This window comes from Salvelinus alpinus, chromosome 22, assembly GCF_045679555.1.
Source record: "Salvelinus alpinus chromosome 22, SLU_Salpinus.1, whole genome shotgun sequence".
Classification (NCBI taxonomy): Eukaryota; Metazoa; Chordata; class Actinopteri; order Salmoniformes; family Salmonidae; genus Salvelinus; species Salvelinus alpinus.
This window is the reverse complement of record NC_092107.1, coordinates 25765348-25786752: the sequence shown is the minus strand read 5'-3', so window position 1 is coordinate 25786752 and position 21405 is coordinate 25765348. Positions and strand designations below refer to the sequence as shown.

At 44.3% G+C, this 21405-nt stretch overlaps 1 protein-coding gene across 10 annotated transcripts in view; it reads right to left on the bottom strand.

Annotated features, from left to right (window-relative positions):
- The window catches only part of LOC139549755 (protein Aster-B-like), a 168517-nt gene that overhangs the window by 93086 nt on the left and 54026 nt on the right, over nt 1-21405 (bottom strand). For 2 of the 10 annotated variants that reach the window (XM_071360501.1, XM_071360500.1), the window contains exon 1: nt 1355-2603. The exons of 1 other annotated variant lie outside the window; for it this stretch is intronic. In XM_071360501.1, coding sequence (XP_071216602.1) covers nt 1355-1773 — 419 coding nt within the window. In that variant the 5' untranslated portion in view covers nt 1774-2603. Of the gene's footprint in view, nt 1-1354; nt 2605-12897; nt 12941-21405 lie in introns of those variants that run through there. 7 more of the 10 variants (XM_071360497.1, XM_071360496.1, XM_071360507.1 and 4 more) reach the window with 6 other exon arrangements.

The window sequence follows — 21405 nt, the reverse complement described above, 5'->3', positions numbered from 1 at the left end:
CAGAAATTGCTGTCTGCCTAGACCAAAAAATACTTAGAAGTCAGATTTTGCAGTAAAACAAATTATGTAGATTCTGCATTTTGCCTTTGTAGGGGTGTGAACGTTTAAAAGTCAAATTTTTTTATGAAATTGGGATGTTAACGCTTAAGGAATATGTTGAGATTTTTAGCAATGAGACCATTTATCTACTTCCCCAGAGTCAGATGAACTCGTGGATACCATTTTTATATATCTGTCCAATGAAACTGGCTATTATTCTAATGATTGCCGCTCCCAAAGAAGAAGACTGGTTTTGTTTGGGGGTGGAGCTCATTAGAATAAATGATTGATATCAAAATGACTTGTGATCAATTCTGTACCCATCATAGTCATTTATGTTTGACAAATTTGGACAACATAGTACAGCACAGTATAGCACAGTATAGTTCAGTACAGTAAACTATAGTGCAGTACAGTAAAGTACAGTAGACTACAGACCAATACAGTACAACACAGTAAATTATAGTGTACTCTACAGTACTTAAAAAAACTGTAATCTACTGTACAGTAATGTACTGTATAGTACTGACCTATACCCTGCTCTACTTTTCCTTTCTTTTCTTTTCTTTCCTGTACTGTACTGTATCGTACTGATTTGGAAAGGCACACACCTGTGTTTATAACGTCCCACAGTTAACAGTACATATCAGAGCAAAAACCAAGCCATGAGGTCGAAGAAATTGTTCACAGGGCTCCGAGACAGGATTATGTCGAGGCACAGATCTGGGGAAAGGTAGCAAAACATTTCTGCAGCATTGAAGGTCCTCAAGAAGACAATGGTCTCTAGCATTCTTTAATTGGAAGAAGTTAAGAACCACCAAGACTCATGGGGCTTTTCACATGGTAATGCACAGTAACCAAATCATTAGGCTGCATGAATCCACTGATCCTAGGCCTCTATGTTCTCTAAATACATCTGTGCAGTTCAGCAGGGATTTTCCGAATGATTTTCTTACCTCTAGCTCATGGTGCATTTGAATGCTGCATCAAGGCGCTACTGTATAACTGACAGCTTTTATTCCTGCCTCGTGGTGTGTGTAAAACATATATATAATGTTGAATACAATGGGCAGCAGGCTGCTGCCTCACAATCATAAACCTGTGATTCTTATTCAATCTTACAGCTCAATAAAAAAAAGAGACATTCTAACATGACAAGGACCTTGACAAGGTTCTTTCTGTTAGTGTTAGTACTGGCCAAAACGTTAGTGGACCGTGACAGCAGGCTCAAAGCAGCATGAAGGGTTTAAGGGGGAAACAGGAGGGAAGAAAGGAGAAGAGTTTACATTTGGGGGAGGTAATACTCCATACCAACCTGCTCTCGCTGCCGGCGTGCTCCTTCTTCTCTCTCACCCTCAGCCACTTGCGGAGCAGGAAGCGCTTTCGTCGGGGTGAGGCGCTGGGCGTAGAGCAGTTAGACCAGGTGGCCCCATCCTCGTCACTGGATGGGGTGATCTCGATGGAGGGCAGCTGCAGGTACTCCTTGGAGCCCGAGTGGGAGCGGGTAGAGACTAGCCACCCATTCACCAGCCTGCCCCTGTCTTTCTCCTTTTCTCTCTCGCTAGGCACGTTCTTCATGCGCCGCATCTTGAAGCGCTTGCGTCGTAGTGTTGGGGTGGACGAGCTTGACCACACAGGACCATCCGAGACCCCACCATTCCCACCATCCGAGTAGGCAGGGGCATCGCGGGGGACACTCAACTGGAGCGACGGGGGCCGTAAGTTCTCGTTCATGGTCGAGGCTCAGACTCACAGACACACAATCACACTCAGAGACTGCTACTAGGACAGTGGATATTGGAGGAGAGGTGCTGGCTGGCTCGCCGTTTTAGTAGTTGGCAGGCTTGCTGGGATCTGTAGTTGGCGGAAGCTGAGCTCCAATAGCACAGAGACACTCAAAAAATACTGGGTCGTCCTCATTTACTGATCTCTCATATAGCCTTATATACTCTTCTGGTTCCTCACCACTGGTTTTCAAGGTTAGCTTACAGGTGAGGAGGTGAGCCCTTCAGATACCCTGGGCCTGGCCTGGTCCTCAGCTGTGAGGAGATGTGTGGCTGTTGCTGGTCGTCGGGCGACGGCGAGACAAGCGATTTGCAGCAGCGTCTCGGGCCAGGAGAGACGGATGGATGAGACAACAAAGGGGGCGTCTGTTCTCCAAGGAGCAGATGAAACATGTATAAGGTCTTTCAGGGAGTGTAACAGTACTCCTCCGCTCTCCCCCGGGACTGGCAGGCCCAGTTACACATTCACAGCTCTCTCGCTCCCTCTGCTCGCTGGCTGCCTGCTGTCCACTGCTGGCTGCTAGGACTGACTGTCTGCTACTCCCAATGCTAAACAGGAAGACTCCAAGTACCAGCAACACTCCAGTCTTGAAGTTGACTGAAAAGATGAGCTCTATACTGTACTGTAGGCTCCAGGTTATTGGTTACTGTCCCATGCCTGTGTTGTAGGTTGGGTAGGCTCTTGCAGTCCGTCGTCTGGAGCGCCAGTGTCCCGCTGTCCTCTCTGGCTCCGCACAGACACGTCCTACAGGTTAGAGGGAGGTGATAGGGGTGCTGAGGGCGATGACACAGCAAAGCAGACACACACACGCACACACAAAGACACGCACACGAACATGCACCCAGGAAACACAATGAACACAGACAGAAAACACACACAAATAAATATGTAGAGGGACACACACACACACTTTCTCATTTACACTAACCTGTCCTTACACTGGTATCTCCATGTAATGCATTTAATGCTGTTAGCAGGCAGTGCTACTCTGTGTCTCCACTGTCTGAGTCCACCACCATACACCTTACTATGTGCTCAAGTCTATATTTCACTGTACAAATGCAAAGGTAATTGTAGACCTATAGGTTCAGATATACCCACTGTGTAATATACTGTACATAGGCCCAAAGACACATTGACGATCACATTATTTAAGTAGCAGATGTATTTGTTAAACTGTGTGATGGGTAAGTGATATTGCCATGGGGAAAGTGTAAATATCTGAGACATGGGGGTCTGAAGAAGACAATTATTATGAAAGAGAAAAACACTTGGATGAAGGCTTTGATGAAGTGATAACCTGTTACTGCAGAATGGAGCTTTAGCCTTCCATTGTTACTGTACGGAGCAGGCAAGTTTCCTGTCCTCTACCCCACACTCTAACAGGCAGGTTTCATGTCCTCTATGACACACTCAAACGGCTGTATCTGTCAACAACACTAACAGTTGTGTCAACAAGCCTGCTCCATGGCCTCTTTACGAACAGTGTGAAGAGACAGCGTGGGTAGAAATAACCCCTAAAGCAACCCACAGAGGATATACAGGTAAATACCAAAATAAAGGAAACACCAACATTCACTCAAGTGTTTCCATTATTTTGGCAGATACATGTAGGTCAGAGCACAGCAGACACACAGAGAAGTCAATGGTAATCATAACCATCTGGGTTTAACAAGCCAGTTTCCCATGACCTAAGCTCTACACATTGACTAATATACAGTATTGTAAACGTTATGCAGAAATAGCTTATTCTGCTTATGGTCATAGTGCTTATTCTATTTTAAAGTACAGGCCTTGATCTTGTAAATCAAGTTGGTCTTTGATAGTGGAAGAGGATGTTTTCCGCTTCAAAACAAACTTTTAAAATCTTGAACGTTCAAAGTTCAAACTTTAAGAGGTCTGTAACCTGTTTAAACTGAATCAATAATACCTTCGTTAGATGAATTGAATTAATATGACCTAGCCTACTACAACAACTGGGAAGATTGATGGATGAATGTGCCAAGGTGTTGCATTTGCAACTGAATTTGAGACATAGTAAACAAATCTACCGATTCAAATCACTGAGTGATTAGCCAGCACTGGCCCCTCTACCCCCAAGAGATAACAACATTCACCTGGGTGCCGTGGTCAAATATCTGGAGATCAGTACAAATATTACTGGCAGCCAATGATGAACTAGTAGACACTACATCAAAAACTGTTTTGTGCCTCCCGGGTGGCGCAGTGCTAGCTGTGCCACCAGAGACTCTGGGTTCGAGCCCAGGTTCTGCCGCGACCGGGAGGCACATGGGGCGGCACACAATTGGCCTAGCGTCGTCCGAGTTAGGGAGGGTTTGGCCGGCAGGGATATCCTTGTCTCATCGTGCCCTAGCAACTCCTGTGGGGGCTGCATGCTGACCAGGTTGCCAGGTGTACAGTGTTTCCTCCGACACATTGGTGCGGCTGGCTTCCGGGTTGGATGCGCGCTGTGTTAAGAAGCAGTGCGGCTTGCTTGGGTTGTGTTTCAGAGGACGCATGGCTCTCGACCTTCGCCTCTCCCGAGTCTGTGCGGGAGTTGTAGCGATGAGACAAGACAGTAACTATCAGCAATTGGATACCACGAAATTGGGGAGAAAAAGGGGGTAATTTTTTAAATATTTTTTAACGATTTTGTTTCTAATAGCTGCCTACAGTAGGATACTGTACCATGTACTATCAGCTGGTTTTCTACACAACACTCAACACACAGGTACTCTGCTGAATGTATTATTCTGTCAAATGACCTACTAAAAGAAGGACAATGTGGAGACAGTTCACCTTCAGGTCTTAGCCATCCAATTATTTTTATGCTAGGTAATAACAATAATGAACAATGTTCAGTAATGAACAAACGTCCCACAATCTGTGAAACGATCGACAGCAAATTTGGGAGAAATTAAAATATCACTCTTCAGATTATACCTTTAAAGTTGGAAGGTAGTACAATAGAGAGCGGCATTCATACATGCACGTGCACATGCACATGCACAAACACACAAACCTCTCTTCCAGGTGTCAATTTCCAAGGTGATTGTGTCCGTGACTCATCAGCAGCAGATTAAGTTACCGGGGGAAACGGAGACTCGTGGCGACACTGCGGGATGCCTTTAGACCTTTCATCTAGTCCGGTCTGAGCGTGCTCCACAGCTGCCTCCCCACCTCTCTAAATCAACCCCCACCCCCCCCTCTCCACAGACCAACCTGTTGGCAGGCTCAGCGTGGCAGTGGGAAAACAGCATGCATTATACATGCTTTATAAATTCTCTTTACAGCTTCACACGTTCCGGTCGCCCTGGACATGCTCAGGTGAACAGGTGATGTCACCACCACTAAACGAGAGGCTGGTGCTTAGAATGAAGAGACAGGAGGAGAAGAGTGGTCTAACCTCTATACAGTCACTTCATTAATAAGGTGTTATATTCCACTGTAACAGCACACCAGTGAAGTCATGTCATATAACCAGTGGCGATGCATCATTCAGGGCCCCACCTGTTTACCACCTGGCACGCATCAAAAACATTTATTTTTTTTGCCCCACCAAGATGTACATGCTAAAATCGCCACTGCATATAACATATGGTTTCTACATGAAAGTGCACCTGGAAATGATTAATAAATATGCTAAAGAAAAGGAACAAAGCGGTACAGAAGACCACACTGTCCCCGAGCCTTTCTAAGATGCTGGCCTCCCCTAAAAAGGAACGTGCGGCGACTCGAGGCCATCAGGCACAGATGGAGGAACCTCAAATGCCCTCATCATTTATTGTGCCTGGTGTACATTATTAGGACCAACAGCTGGACCCACCACAGAGTCACTTTGCTGTTACAGCTGAGACAGAGATGGCTATTTTCCATTACTTGGACCGCTGCGGTCGACCGCTCTGCGCTACAGTCTGACTACTTGACCGCTAGCCTCCTTTCATGCCTCATTTCTGACCATCAAACGTTTCACAGTATTGTTCTGTCTTCTCCCCATTTTATTGTTAGTCCATCGCCATGTCAACAGCACGCAGTAACAAAGCATGTGCAGATTACAGAGTCATGTTAACGATCATAAAGACTTCCATGGAAAAGTAAGCACATGATGTAAGGCTCTGGTGAGGACAGAACAGCAGCTCTAAGTACTGCAATCAGTTAAGACTTTTACATTAAGACTTTTACACGGGTCACAGAACCATTCAGAGAGAGATCAAAGAGGATACATAGCTGAACATTTCATTGTCCTGCCTGCTCTCAGAGAATTAAATAAACTCCTGTGGTGCAAAGCATGGTTAATACTCAGAAAATAGATACTTTGAAGTACTTTGACCGTACTACCTGTAAGTATCACACAGGGCTATCATGAATTATCGTCAACATCTTTTCTATTAGCTTAAGCCTACACTATAATAGAGCTATGGTAGCATCTCTGACTGATAAGAGTAGTCCGCTCTCCTCTCAGCATGGCAGCAAGTCGGAGTGTGTGAGTGAAACAGCTGGTGCTGTGGAGGACAGAGCTGCCTGCAGGCTCTAGTGCTCTGCTGTGATTTATACCTTTGTCAAAAACTTTCAGGCTATACCCTAGTTCCTACTGCATGTCTACTGCATGTCTAGGACTCCTCTTCAAGGAGAATCATACTTTGATCCACAGTGACCATACTGCCAGATGAACTACTGATACAGAACGCCAGTGGACTCGAGTCATCAAACAAAGCTACGACTTGAAAAGGAGACAGACAAAGTAAGCTACATGAACAACAAACAATTATGGACATACTGTAGGTACTACCACTCATAAAATATTCATACATTGCAGAAGATTTTATTAAATTCAAGTTCTCTTTTTTTTCAGGGTGAAATGTTACAGACTTGGAGACCAGATTGGAGAACAACACTGTTTGAACAGAACACTTTCAGACCCATTTAGATGTTTAATATGTAACGTAAGAGGATTGCGTTATGCTCCAAGGCACTGGAGGGTGATGCAGAAATACCATGAGTGCTGTTAAGCTGTGAGGAGAACATAAACCCTGCTTGCTCACATAATCACATTTACCCTGTCCTACTATCCCCTTCCTACACAAAAGTTAAAGTAGACCTCACAGGTCTCACAGAATGCCAAAGACCTCACTGTACGCTACAGGCCTCACAGTACGCTACAGGCCTTACCGTCCACTACAGATCTCACAGACCTCACAGTACGCTACAGACCTCACAGAACGCTACAGGCCTAACAGTACGCTACAGACCTCACAGTACGCTACAGATCCCACATGCCTCACAGTACGCTACAGACCTCACAGTACGCTACAGATCTCACAGACCTCACAGTACGCTACAGGCCTCACAGTACGCTACAGACCTCACAGTACGCTACGGACCTCACAGTACGCTACAGATCCCACATGCCTCACAGTACGCTTACAGACCTCACAATACGCTACAGATCTCACAGTACCCTACAGACCTCACTGTACGCTACAGATCTCATAGACCTCACAGCACGCTACAGGCCTCACAGTACGCTACAGACCTCACTGTATGCTACAGATCTCACAGACCTCACAGTATGCTACAGACCTCACAGTACGCTACAGATCCCACATGCCTCACAGTACGCTTACAGACCACACAGACCTCACAGTACGCTACAGGCCTCACAGTACACTACAGACCTCACAGTACGCTACAGACCTCACAGTACGCTACAGACCTCACATGCCTCACAGTACGCTACAGGCCTCACAGTACGCTACAGATCCCACATGCCTCACAGTACGCTACAGATCCCACATGCCTCACAGTACGCTACAGGCCTCACAGTACGCTACAGGCCTCACAGTACGCTACAGATCCCACATGCCTCACAGTACGCTAGAAACCTCACAGTACGCTAGAGACCTCACAGTACGCTAGAGACCTCACAGTACGCTAGAGACCTCACAGTACGCTAGAGACCTCACAGTACGCTAGAGACCTCACAGTACGATAGAAACCTCACAGTACGCTAGAGACCTCACAGTACGCTAGAGGCCTCACAGTACGCTAGAGGCCTCACAGTACGCTAGAGGCCTCACAGTACGCTAGAGACCTCACAGTACGCTAGAGACCTCACAGTACGCTAGAGACCTCACAGTACCCTAGAGAACTCACAGTACCCTAGAGACCTCACAGTACGCTACAGATCCCACAGGCCCCACAGTACGCTACAGGCCTCACAGTATGCTACAGGCCTCACAGTACGCTACAGCTCTCACATGCCTCACAGTACACTACAGACTTCACAGAACTCTACAGATCTCACATGCCTCACGGTACGCTGCAGGCCTCACAGTACTCTACAGGCTTCACTGGAATCTGATCACTAATTAACCCACTGTAGTGGAGGGGAATAAAGGAACACATTATGTACCAAACCACTGTATTCATGATGATTCATCTTGTATACAGAAGCTATACAACTGCTTCTGTGTTGCTTACTGTACGTGCATGTGACAACAACGTCAGATGGTACATGACGATCGAAATGGACCACAGATGGAAATTAGTTATGTGGAAAAATCCTGTGTAAACACAAATAGCATTTTAAATGCCTCTGGAAATTAACTGTACTATGTTTATCTGTTGCATGAATCTTACATCAGTGGCTACAAGGATTCATATCATACCAACACTCTCCAAAGGCATACTTGTGTGCATTGAGGGCCTTGCACTGTGACTGTATCTTCACACTACACACATTAAAGTGCCATCCTAAACCCAACTCTGCTTGATGAAGTGCATCACAACTAATCAGCCTGGCAGTGAATACTTATGTATACCTCTGACTCTATCCGTCCTAAAAAGAGCTGAATGTTGTTTTGGTCCACATCTATGGAGGAAAGGAGAGCTTTCATCTTTTACTTACAGTATTCTGTGTGTTCTAAAAATAGCACTTGCTCCAATGTGGACACCTACATGTGCCCAGATTGAGGTGTGGAACATGTAACACTATGCTGTGAGTGAAATAGTCAGTCAGACAGACAAGCTTTAACACAGTCTCATTCTAAAACAGTGAAAGGTGGGTTTTCACCAGACCGACAGTGTTTGTTTAAACCACAATCACAAGAGGATATGTCTGGGTTATTAAGCCTGATTGAGCCTGTTAGGAATTAATTAGATGACGGCACATTCATTTAAGCTTAATAGATGTGATTTGACACACAGTCTATTTGCGTTTGATATGCTCTATTATCCACATTCTATCTTCTATATAGGGTTAAGTGATGTGTTTGCGATAACTGGTTTGTGATAACTAGAAGGAATTGCTTTATTGGCCATAAACAAAAAGAGAGAGAGAGAAAAAAGATCATATTACTCCAGTGCTAGCCTCTCTACACTGGCTTCCTGTTAAGGCAAGGGCTGATTTCAAGGTTTTACTGTTAGCTTTTTCCTATAGAGCTACATTTTTATGGAATGGTCTGCCTATCCATGTGAGAGACGCAGACTTGGTCTCGACCTTTAAGTCTTTATTGAAGACTCATCTCTTCAGTAGGTCATATGATTGAGTGTAGTCTGGCCCAGGAGTGTGAAGGTGAACGGAAAGGCACTGGAGCGACGAACTGCCCTTGCTGTCTCTGCCTGGCCAGTTGCCCTCTCTCCGCTGGGATTCTCTGCCTCTAACCCTATAACCCGGGGCTGAGTCACTGGCTTACTGCTGCTCTTCCATGCCGTTCCTAGGAGGGGTGCGTCACTTGAGTGGGTTGAGTCACTGACGTGATCTTCCTGTCCGGGTTGGCGCCCCCCTCGGGTTTGTACCGTGGGGGAGATCTTCGTGGGCTATACTCGGCCATGTCTTTCCCCCCTCTGATAACCAGGTGGTGAATCGCATCTCTGCATGTCTGGCAGACATATCAGTGTGGATGACGGATCACCACCTCAAGTTGAACCTCGGCAAGACGGAGCTGCTCTTCCTCCCGGGGAAGGACTGCCCGTTCCATGATCTCGCCATCACGGTTGACAACTCCATTGTGTCCTCCTCCCAGAGTGCTAAGAACCTTGGCGTGATCCTGGACAACACCCTGTCGTTCTCAACTAACATCAAGGCGGTGACCCGTTCCTGTAGGTTCATGCTCTACAACATTCGCAGAGTACGACCCTGCCTCACGCAGGAAGCGGCGCAGGTCCTAATCCAGGCACTTGTCATCTCCCGTCTGGATTACTGCAACTCGCTGTTGGCTGGGCTCCCTGCCTGTGCCATTAAACCCCTACAACTCATCCAGAACGCCGCAGCCCGTCTGGTGTTCAACTTTCCCAAGTTCTCTCACGTCACCCCGCTCCTCCGCTCTCTCCACTGGCTTCCAGTTGAAGCTCGCATCCGCTACAAGACCATGGTGCTTGCCTACGGAGCTGTGAGGGGAACGGCACCTCCGTACCTTCAGGCTCTGATCAGGCCCTACACCCAAACAAGGGCACTGCGTTCATCCACCTCTGGCCTGCTCGCCTCCCTACCTCTGAGGAAGTACAGTTCCCGCTCAGCCCAGTCAAAACTGTTCGCTGCTCTGGCACCCCAATGGTGGAACAAACTCCCTCACGACGCCAGGTCAGCGGAGTCAATCACCACCTTCCGGAGACACCTGAAACCCCACCTCTTTAAGGAATACCTAGGATAGGATAAAGTAATCCTTCTAACCCTCCCCCCCCTTAAAAGAGTTAGATGCACTATTGTAAAGTGGTTGTTCCACTGGATATCATAAGGTGAATGCACCAATTTGTAAGTCGCTCTGGATAAGAGCGTCTGCTAAATGACTTAAATGTAAATGTCTCAGGGTAGTAAGTTGGTGGTTTGAAGATATCGCTCTAGTGGTGTGGGAGCTGTGCTTTGGCAAAGTGGGTGGGGTTATATCCTGCCTGGTTGGCCCTGTATCGTCGGACGGGGCCACAGTGTTTACTGACCCCTCCTGTCTCAGCCTCCAGTATTTATGCTGCAATCGTTTGTGTCGGGGGGCTAGGATCAGTCAGTTATATCTGGAGTATTTCTCCTGTCTTATCCGGTGTCCTGTGTGAATTTAAGTATGCTCCCTCTAACTCTCTCTCTTCTCTTGGAGGACCTGCCTAGGACCATGCCTCAGGACTATCTGGCCTGACGACTCCTTGCTGTCCCCAGTCTACCTGCTATGGAACCCTGACCTGATCACCGGACGTGCTACCTTGTCCCGGGCCTGCTGTTTTCAACTCTCTCTCTCTACCCACCTGCTGTCTCTAACTCTGAATGATTGGCTATGAAAAGCCAACTGACATGTACTCCTGAGGTGCTGACCTGTTGCACCTTCTACAACCACTGTGATTATTATTATTTGACCCTGCTGGTCATCTATGAACGTTTGAACAGCTTGGCCATGTGCTGTTATAATCTCTACCTGGCACAGCCAGAAGAGGACTGGCCACCCTTCAGAGCCTGGCTCCTCTCTAGGTTTCTCTTTAGGTTCCTGCCTTTCTAGCGAGATTTTCCTAGCCACCGTGCTTATACATCTGCATTGCTTCCTGTTTGGGGTTTTAGGCTGGATTTCTGTATAGCACTTTGTGAGATCGGCTGATGTAAAAAGAGCTTTATAAATACATTTGATTGATTGATTGACTGAATGAATGAAGAGAGAGGTTTAACTAGATATGGCTAATTTGTAGTGTGTAGAGAAGACAGGTTTACAGTATTAATAATCCTACATGGTAATGGTGTTATAGACATCTTTAACATCTTATCAAACCACACATTATGTCCAGCTACAAACAGGCAGACCAATCACTGAATCTTTTTCAGAAATGACATTTTGGTTCACGTCATCTCAAACAAAAATGCCTTTTAAGGCCAGTCCGACTCTGTCATTTCCATAGAAGTGATGTCATTAGTGATGTCACACAGTCTCTCAGACAGACCGTTCCCATGCTTCTTCACCACCAGCCACTTCATCAGAGTATCTCCAACTCTCTAGTACAGATGTAGGATCTTTGAGCCAGTTTGCTACAGCAGGGAAATAATCCCGCAGCAACAGGATTATTATGTGGATTCTAATGAATGGCCATTTTTGCCTCCATGCCACCTGGCACTGCAGTGTGGGAGAAGGTTTGTGAACTTATTTTATCTGTGAAGAAAACATTGTAGTTTCAATATGACAGAAAGAGAAAGGGCCCTGACTGACACTTCCTGTGAGCTAGAGAATCACTTTCCCAGGCCTGACAAAGTCATGTCACACATTACAGAAGAAGAGAAGCTGTCTGAGGCTGAGAGAGCCTGGCTGTGAGAAGCAAGGGGTGTTATTCAGATAGAGTTGGCTAGGATGAGAGCCAGTGTAAGCTACATTCATACTGCATGCATCCCGAGAGAGTTTCACTCAGAATAAAATGGAGATGGCACATATTATATGTAGATATATAGCCTACGGTACAGAGAGAAAGGTTTAGTTAGTCTACAAAGGCTTTATGGGGTAAATGCATACTAAGGAGTGTTTAGAAACATGCAGAATCAGAGGCACAAGGGTGCTATAGAGTAGGACTGGGGACCCCTATGGGTATTCCTCCAGTTGTTGCTACACACATGCTGCCCTGTATAACAACTGGCTGGGGGTCATGTTAAAAAGCCAATAGAGAGAGGAGCTATGTGCAGAATGTCAGCAACCTGTCCAACTGACCAGTGGGTATCACTGTGTAATCCATCACGCACCCAGCCTCCCAATATTAATTACTGTCCATATTGAAGGTCTGATTAGTTCATTATAGACATTTTTTTAAAGTGTTCAAGAGGATCCTTAGTTATGGTCTTTGAAAACGTTTTCAATGAAGTGATACGCCTAATAACTGTTATTTGTTTTAACACTGCCAGGCATGCCAAGCAATATGATTATGTTATAAGGATACGATGCGACTCGAGTCATGGCAGAAGCAGATACTGTATTTTTGACATGACAGTCGATGGACTGCATGATATTTCTATTAACCACATCGATGTTCCCTCAAACTAACTTATAATCGTAGGATGTAATGAATGTCAATAAGTGAACAAGGAATGTTGTATGCTGAAGGAAAATAAGAATATCCTACCTTTGCAGAGGTCCAGCACAAACCGTGGCCAGTGTGACGCGTTTATTTCTCAGTTATAACATGAAATATTCAATTGCCTCCATCCTTATATTTCATTGTCAATTTGAATATCAGCAATACAATGAGACTCATTTCATAAACTCCGTACGATTTCATTGATTTAGCCTGTCAATTGGTTGAAGTTGACCGTGTGGCTATATAGAGAAAAACGCCAATAAAGTCTATTCCATAATCCTTATTTGTATTTCAATGTGCTTTACCTTCAATATGTTCTTCAAAGTTGTAAAAGGTTTCGTCAACATCAACAAGTTTGAGAAGGCTATTCATTGAACGTGAAATTGACGCGGAGTAGTTCAGTGCGCACCGGGAAGTTGATTCGTTGAACAAACAAGAACAATCAGTGCATCTTGTAGGCGGGGCAAAATCCCGTTACTCTGGATCCGAGCAATCATTCCCTGCCTCTCAGAGCCAGAGAGAGCAGACCACTGCCCAGTGACCTATCAGTTGCAAGCACATGCTGCTGACCAAAACAGTAAACTGACCTCCCTCATTTTAACCTCTTAGTTATCGAGATTAAATACATGTTTCCCACAAACTCAGAAACATCCAAAATATGTGAGGTAGGTCTTCCTAAATATGCCTACACATTGTTTAATTTCCTAATGCTATTCAGATTCACAACTTTGACAATCTTTCCACAATCATCATCATCACCATGTCCCCCCATTTCACTTACCTGAGGTATATGAGTCCAGGCAGACAGATACATACTCTACCTCAATGTTCAATGTGATACAACCACCCTGTAAAAACCGACAGCTATATATGATGCCAAATTGTTAGCCAACTGTTGCACAAAATGTTACTACAGCATCCCCTCTCTCTCAGACTGTGTTTTAGCAACAGTTAAAGCACCACCAGACAGTGGGGCCAGAGTCAGTGACTCTTAGTCGTGGCACCCAGCCCAGGAGACATCCACACAGAGCTCTCTACCCGGAACTTGGCAGCACGAGAGAAACAGCTGCCAGATGGTCAAATTCTACAAGGATACAGAAATGTGAATTTTTTTTGTATTCAAATTGACAGGTGCATTGGACATTTCTAACTATTGTGTTGTGGGCATAATTGGTTGTTAGTTTTAGTTTAGAGTTTCCTTCCAAAAATGAAACACTGTACCTGCCTAATGCACAATTTCCATCCTAATTCTACACATTTTGCCATGGGGCAGAGAAAATGTTGCAGTTTTATAGCCAATTTTCTGCAATTCTACGCATTTTTCCATGACTTTGGCGACGATATCAACGGTGGCCCCCTGGAGGTCAGGGCCCCTGAGCACATGCCCTGCGTGTCCGGTAATGATTAGGCCGACCACGAGGTTTAGATAGCTGGCTAAACTACCTACCTAGCAATGTTAGCTGACATGGGCTCATTGAATGTCATAACAAGTAGAAAACTGCTGATGCCCTAACAAATGCACCTTGTGAATTCTACTTTTCTAAATCCCAACAGTAAATTGAGACCCCGACTGAGTTTATTTATTTTTGGCCCCCTAGGCAGCCACGGGGCTACGAGTAGCACATAGTCTGCGTAAAGGAAGAAGTGGCACTGGTGTAATCTCATGTCTTGGCATTCAATGGTGTTTGGGATAACCTTTAGTGGTGTCTGGCAAACAACTACAATGACATTTTTTTTTGTCTCATTTACATCACATTTCACATTTGTGTTGCACTGATATTGAGTTCAGAGGGAAACATGGCTCATATAGTGACAGTGAAATCTCTATGATAGATAGTTATGTAATAGACCCTGATGTTAATCCTGACCTTTCCGCCTCTTTCAGAACAAAGGATTAAAAGGCCATAGACAACAGAGTGGACGTCTGTCTGATAGTGTGTGTGTGTCACCACCACCTCCTCACAAGAGCGCTAAGCTCCTCAATGTGACCTGTGTGTGGTCGGTCAAATTCAAGCCTTCTATCTGGCAATGGCCACTCCGCCGCTATTGATAACTTTGCTAAACAATGTTTCTATTGAAGGAGCGGAGCGTTTCCATCTCCTCCATGGTTACAATCAGTTTTCCCTATTAAAACTGAGAGCAGCCAGGAGCCACTGTACATTTCTAAGTGGGAGAGACACATGACCCAGAACCAGAATAGCATCTTAGCCAATGAGGTGGGGACAGATAAGAGATGTGTTCTTTTTGGCTCCTTGTCTGAAGTTAGTGAACCATCAACATGCCCCTCATAATTTAAGCCTGTTAGAGCAAGAGATGTCTGTTGGATGTGAATAACAGTTTTTGTCATGGAGAATATCCTGGGTTGTATCCTGTGTTGTCTGTGCCAGCCAAGTGATCGATCTGTACAACTGCCTAAGGGTTATTGCAAGTGGGTGTCGGTTTACTTTAGTTTGATTGAAAGGAAAAAGGGCTGTTATAAGAGAGCAAATAAAATGGAAATAGCTGTGACATTTACAGCGGAGGAAATTAAATAAAGTACAAACTGTCAGAAAAAAGTATTTGTGTCAGTTTTCATCTCCAGTTTCATAAATTATTCTAAAACATACTAGAGAGGTGGAGACTTGACTGTAATTAGATAACAGTTCAGAGAGGTGGAGACTTGACTGTAATTAGATAACTGTTTAGAGAGGTGGAGACTTGACTGTAATTAGATAACAGTTCAGAGAAGTGGAGACTTGACTGCAATTAGATAACAGTTTAGAGAGGTGGAGACTTGACTGTAATTAGATAACTGTTTAGAGAGGTGGAGACTTGACTGTAATTAGATAACTGTTTAGAGAGGTGGAGACTTGACTGTAATTAGATAACAGTTCAGAGAGGTGGAGACTTGACTGTAATTAGATAACAGTTCAGAGAGGTGGAGACTTGACTGTAATTAGATAACAGTTTAGAGAGGTGGAGACTTGACTGTAATTAGATAACAGTTCAGAGAGGTGGAGACTTGACTGTAATTAGATAACAGTTTAGAGAGGTGGAGACTTGACTGTAATTAGATAACAGTTCAGAGAGGTGGAGACTTGACTGTAATTAGATAACAGTTTAGAGAGGTGGAGACTTGACTGTAATTAGATAACAGTTTAGAGAGGTGGAGACTTGACTGTAATTAGATAACTGTTTAGAGAGGTGGAGACTTGACTATAATTAGATAACAGTTTAGAGAGGTGGAGACTTGACTGTAATTAGATAACAGTTCAGAGAGGTGGAGACTTGACTGTAATTAGATAACAGTTCAGAGAGGTGGAGACTTGACTGTAATTAGATAACAGTTTAGAGAGGTGGAGACTTTTTAATTTTATTATAATTATTATTTATTTATCATTATTTTTACGCCCTTTTTCTCCCAAATTTCGTGGTATCCAATTGGTAGTTAAAGTCTTCGCTGCAACTCCCATACGGACTCGGGAGAGGCGAAGGTCGAGAGCCGTACGTCCTCCAAAACACAACCCAGCCGAGCCGCACTGCTTCTTGACACAATGCCTGCTTAACCCGGAAGCCAGCCGCACCAATGTGTCGGAGGAAGCACCGTACACCTGGCGACTGTGTCAGCTTGCCGCAGGAGTCGCTAGAGCGTGATGGGACAAGAACATCCCTGCCGGCCAAACCCTCCCCTAACGCGGACGATGCTGGGCCAATTGTGTGCTGCCCCATGGGTCTCCCTGTTGGCTGCGACAGAGCCTGGACTCAAACCAGGATCTCTAGCGACATAGCTAGCACTGCGATGCAGTGCCTTAGACCACTGCGCCACTTGGGAGAGAGGTGGAGAGACTTGACTATAATTAGATAACAGTTTAGAGAGGTGGCGACTTGACTATAATTAACTTATTATTGATGATCTGCCTTTCCTGAATCTAAAATAAATGTTTGTGAGAGGTTTGTGAGAGGTTTGTCTACGATGCTTCTTAAACATTTGGATATGAAATATTAACACTATGCTCCCATTGATCTACCGTAAAACGTCAATTAACGCTGAGTCTCAAATAGCTGCCTGTCCCTTTTAATAGCTGGGCATCAGAACACATTTCAGCAAATAAACGTCTGTTTCAAATAAATGTCACATCTAAATGAATTCGTTACGAGGTTACCATGGATACAGCTCTGCTATTCCCACAGTCACGTGCATTAAACATAAAAGAAAAAAATATATATACGGTATATATATTCTGTCAACGTTGCTATCTATGGTGCCGGTATCGCTCTCAGTGATGGTAAGGCGTGAACTCGGGGGTGTATGATAGACAGCCTAGTCTTTGCAAGTCTAATCTAGGATGGATGTTATTGTAATGTTTATACTGGTCATACTGGTCACAATACACAGTGTGGTAGTCTTTTCAACATTTTATTGAGCAAAAGCTGTGTGCATTAAGGACGCCTGGTTCTAATAAGCACTGGTTGTGCTCCATGATTGAAGCAAATAAATGCCGGGGCTATTAATTGACATTTTAAGGTATTCATGTTTGTGGTTGGGAGGAAAATCAATAAACTTGTATTTAACTAGAGATGGGTGGCTCACGTTCCTCCAAGGCTTGAATCTCTCTCTCTCTCTCTGTCTGTCTGTCTGTTAGAACTTGGTGGGCTTATCAATGTTTGACTAACTGGTATTGATTGGTGAATGTATTGTATTGTATTAAACTGCCCTTTTTCACTGCATTCCAAACATGAAAAAACAACCTCTGGAATAGATTCAAAATGACCTTTTCTGCTTTGAAGGCACTCCAATGGAGCAATATCACTTGGCTTGAAGTGATGCTCCAAAGATTAAGTATCATTTCTCCCAGTAGTTTTGAAAGTAGTGCTCACGAGCCAAAACGGCTCCCCGATAACTGTGCACATTTGCGTACGTTTGCAATTCATATGAAATGTTACGAATTCAAATTCGTACAATATGTTACGAATGTGTAAGTGCTTAAGATCCCAGACTGCACCTTTAAGGAAAGGGGGATACCTAGTGAGTTGTACAACTGAATGCATTCAACTGAAATGTGTCTTCTACATTTAACCCAAACCCCTCTGAATCAGAGAGGTGCGGGGAGCTGCCTTAATCGACATCCATGTCATCGGCGCCCAGGGAACAGTGGGTTAACTGCCTGGCTCAGGGGCAGAATGACCGATTTTTACCGTGTCAGCTCTGGGATTCGATCCAGCAACCTTTCGCTTACTGGCCCAACGATACTACCCGCCAGGCTACCTGCCGACTAAGGTGATAAAAAAAACCATATGGTTTCTTAATTATTTTTGTATCTTTAATTAACTGGCAAGTCAGTTAAGAACAAATTCTTATTTTCAATGACGGTCTAGGAACAGTGGGTTAACTGCCTTGTTCAGGGGCAGAACAACATATTTTTACCTTGTAAGCTCAGGGATTCGATCTTGCAACCTTTCGGTTACTAGTCCAACGCTCTAACCGCTAGGCTACCTGCTGCCCCAAAACTGAATGCATTCAACTGAAATGTTGAACTAAATGGGATGTGTCAGACCCGATTGTACTGGGCTGTTCTCCCATTTTGCAGTAAATGTGTCCTATAATGTCACTGCTCTAATACATGGTTGGAAAGGGGAGTGGGAGATGGCTAGACGGTTCAATCACTGTGAGTAGTACATATGGGGCAGCAGCCCATTAAGCGCTATACCATTCACTAAGACAAATACAAAGTACTAACTCATAAATTCCCCGATTGGACTTAAGTTCCTTCTGAAGTTCCTTCATGAACACCTTGTTCATGTTCTTAGCTGGCAAGATGACTGTAATCCATTAGCCTGATAGCGGGGAACATTAATTCACTTAATGATGAGTTTGCCAGTCTGAATGACAGCTTGTGTAACTGGAAACACTTTGTGAATAGATCAATGATGTAGCACAGAGCACATTAAACTGCTGTATCATCTAGGTTACCTGTTATCCATGTATTCATCTGTAATTAAAACAGTATAAGCCCTGCCTGAGTCACCTTGTCTTGAAGGATAGTTAGACTGTTCATTTGCCTCCTTTATGGTAGTGGCAGTGAAAGCTGAGCCGAGGTGAGGAGAGATTGAATTGAACCTGGATCTCCAGCCACCCTAGAGAACACATTACAAGATCAATTACACAAATTAACTACTACTCCAGAAACAGTTAAGCACCCCCACCTCCACCTTTCCATCAAGGTGTGGAGACCAGGCCTGTGGTACCTGTCGTTGGAACACTGCTTGTGAAACTCAGGCAGTGTGCTGTTGGTCGGCAGCACAGACAACATTCAAACTAGCTACTGTAGATTGACTTGACCGAAAAGGCCTTTGTAGTCGAGTTGCACTGCCTGCACAATCTGATGTCTTTGAGTGAGAGAAAGACAGAAAAGAGAAGAAAAGAAAAGAGAGAGAGTGTGAGAGAGAGAGAGAGGAGAAGTGAGCATGTGGGTTTCCCACCAACTGCCAGCTAAAGTAATTGCAGTGTGCAGACAACATCACATTCATCTTCAGCTATCTGACAGCTCCAGAAACACTGAGGGAAGGAATCTGTGGTAGCAGTTTTTTTTTTCACTGTTCAATGAAAATACTCATTCACATACAACATGTTTTGAGAGACATGAAGTAATAAATATACAGTACATGCTTTGGAGGGGAGACAGTTTGGAAGTTGGAATTTGTTTTGCTGCTAAGTTTTATTTTCAGACCATTAACAAAGGTCTTGCTATTGTGATGTGTAAAATGTATTATGTTTTATTGTGTTTCCAGTATTGGTGTTACAAAAGGAACCCATTTGAATTTAAAGGAGAAACAACAATGAACCTCCCACATGTTATCTTGCTTATCAAAGATGTTACTAACATACAGTGTCCCTGTTTCACAGTTCTTCCTATTCCATTAAAGTAAATACCATGATGAAATAATTTCCAAAGTCTCAAGGTCAGACATGTCTACATGGTTGTTCATGAAACACATGTACTATTGGGTACAGTATTACATCTCAAATTATATTGTGCTGCAACAAAAAAGCATTTCATTCAAAAATTCTCTCCACAGTCACATTTAGTTAGCGGTTAATCGTGATGCTGTTCTCTAAATAATGAAACAAATATGCAAATTATTTCATTAATGAGGCTTCAAATGGTCGTCGACCAAACAAAAACGAATAAATAAGGAAGAAAACAAATGTATCCTCCACCCTGCTAGTTCCATAGGGCATAGATACATCTGCTCCATGAGAATGTATGGCTGTAGTGGTCCCTTAAAGGGATGATAACTATTTCCTCCCCCACTTCCTATCTCCTATGCAATGCATCATAAATCCTATAGATTACACCCAGCGCATGGAATAACCAGACCAGCTGAGGCTCAAAGTGAGACACAGTCAATCAGGCCATGTCCCTGTCACCTGCAGTGTGCAGTGACTGAGAGCATCTGGTGGACATGAGGCGTTAAACCTTTTCATGTCTGTGTGGAAAGGAAACTGACAGTCGCATTGATGGTCAACAGACTTTCCACCAGAGTATAAATTAAATGTTCTTTTGACCAGCGACACTTGTCGCATTCTAATTGTCTACAGACATGTCATTAGACCAAGTATAAACTGGCCAGTGGCGACCCGTCAATTTTGTGTTTGCCTGTTTTGCATGTTATTTTGGCATTAATACGTGTCACATATCTGTTTGAAAACAATGTAATAAAAATCCAATCGAATTGTTTAGTTAATATATTTGTTATATTTCACCTTTATTTAACCAGGTAGGCCAGTTGAGAACAAGTTCTCATTTACAACTGCGACCTGGCCAAGACAAAGCAAAGCAGTGCAACAAAAATAGATGTGCAGATGGGGATGTGCAAGTGGAAATACTGGTGTGCAAAAGAGCAGAAAAACAAAAACAAAAATGGGGATGAGGTAGGTAGTTGGTTGGTTGGATGGGCTACTTACAGATGGGCTGTGTACAGCTGAAGTGATCGGTAAGCTGCTCTGACATCTGATGCTTAAAGTTAGTGAGGGAGATATGTCTCCAACTTCAGTGATTTTTGCAATTCGTTCCAGTCATTGGCAGCAGAGATCTGGAAGGAAAGGCGGCCAAAGGAGCTGTTGGCTTTGGGGATGACCAGTGAGATATACCTGCTGGAGCGCGTGCTACGGGGGGGTGTTGCTATGGTAACCAGTGAGCTGAGATAAGATGGAGCTTTATCTAGCAAAGACTTATAGATGACCTGGAGCCAGTGGGTTTGGCGACGAATATGTGGCGAGGACCAGCCAACAAGAGCATACAGGTCGCAGTGGTGGGTAGTATATGGAGCTTTGGTGACAAAACGGATGGCACTGTGATAGACTACATCCAGTTTGCTGAGTAGAGTGTTGGAGGCTATTTTGTAAATGACATCGCCGAAGTCAAGGATCGGTTGGATTGTCAGTTTTACGAGGGTATGTTTGGCAGCATGAGTGAAGGAGGCTTTGTTGCGAAATAGGAAGCCGATTCTAGATTTAACTTTGGATTTTAGATGCTTAATGTGAGTCTGGAAGGAGAGTTTACAGTCTAGCCA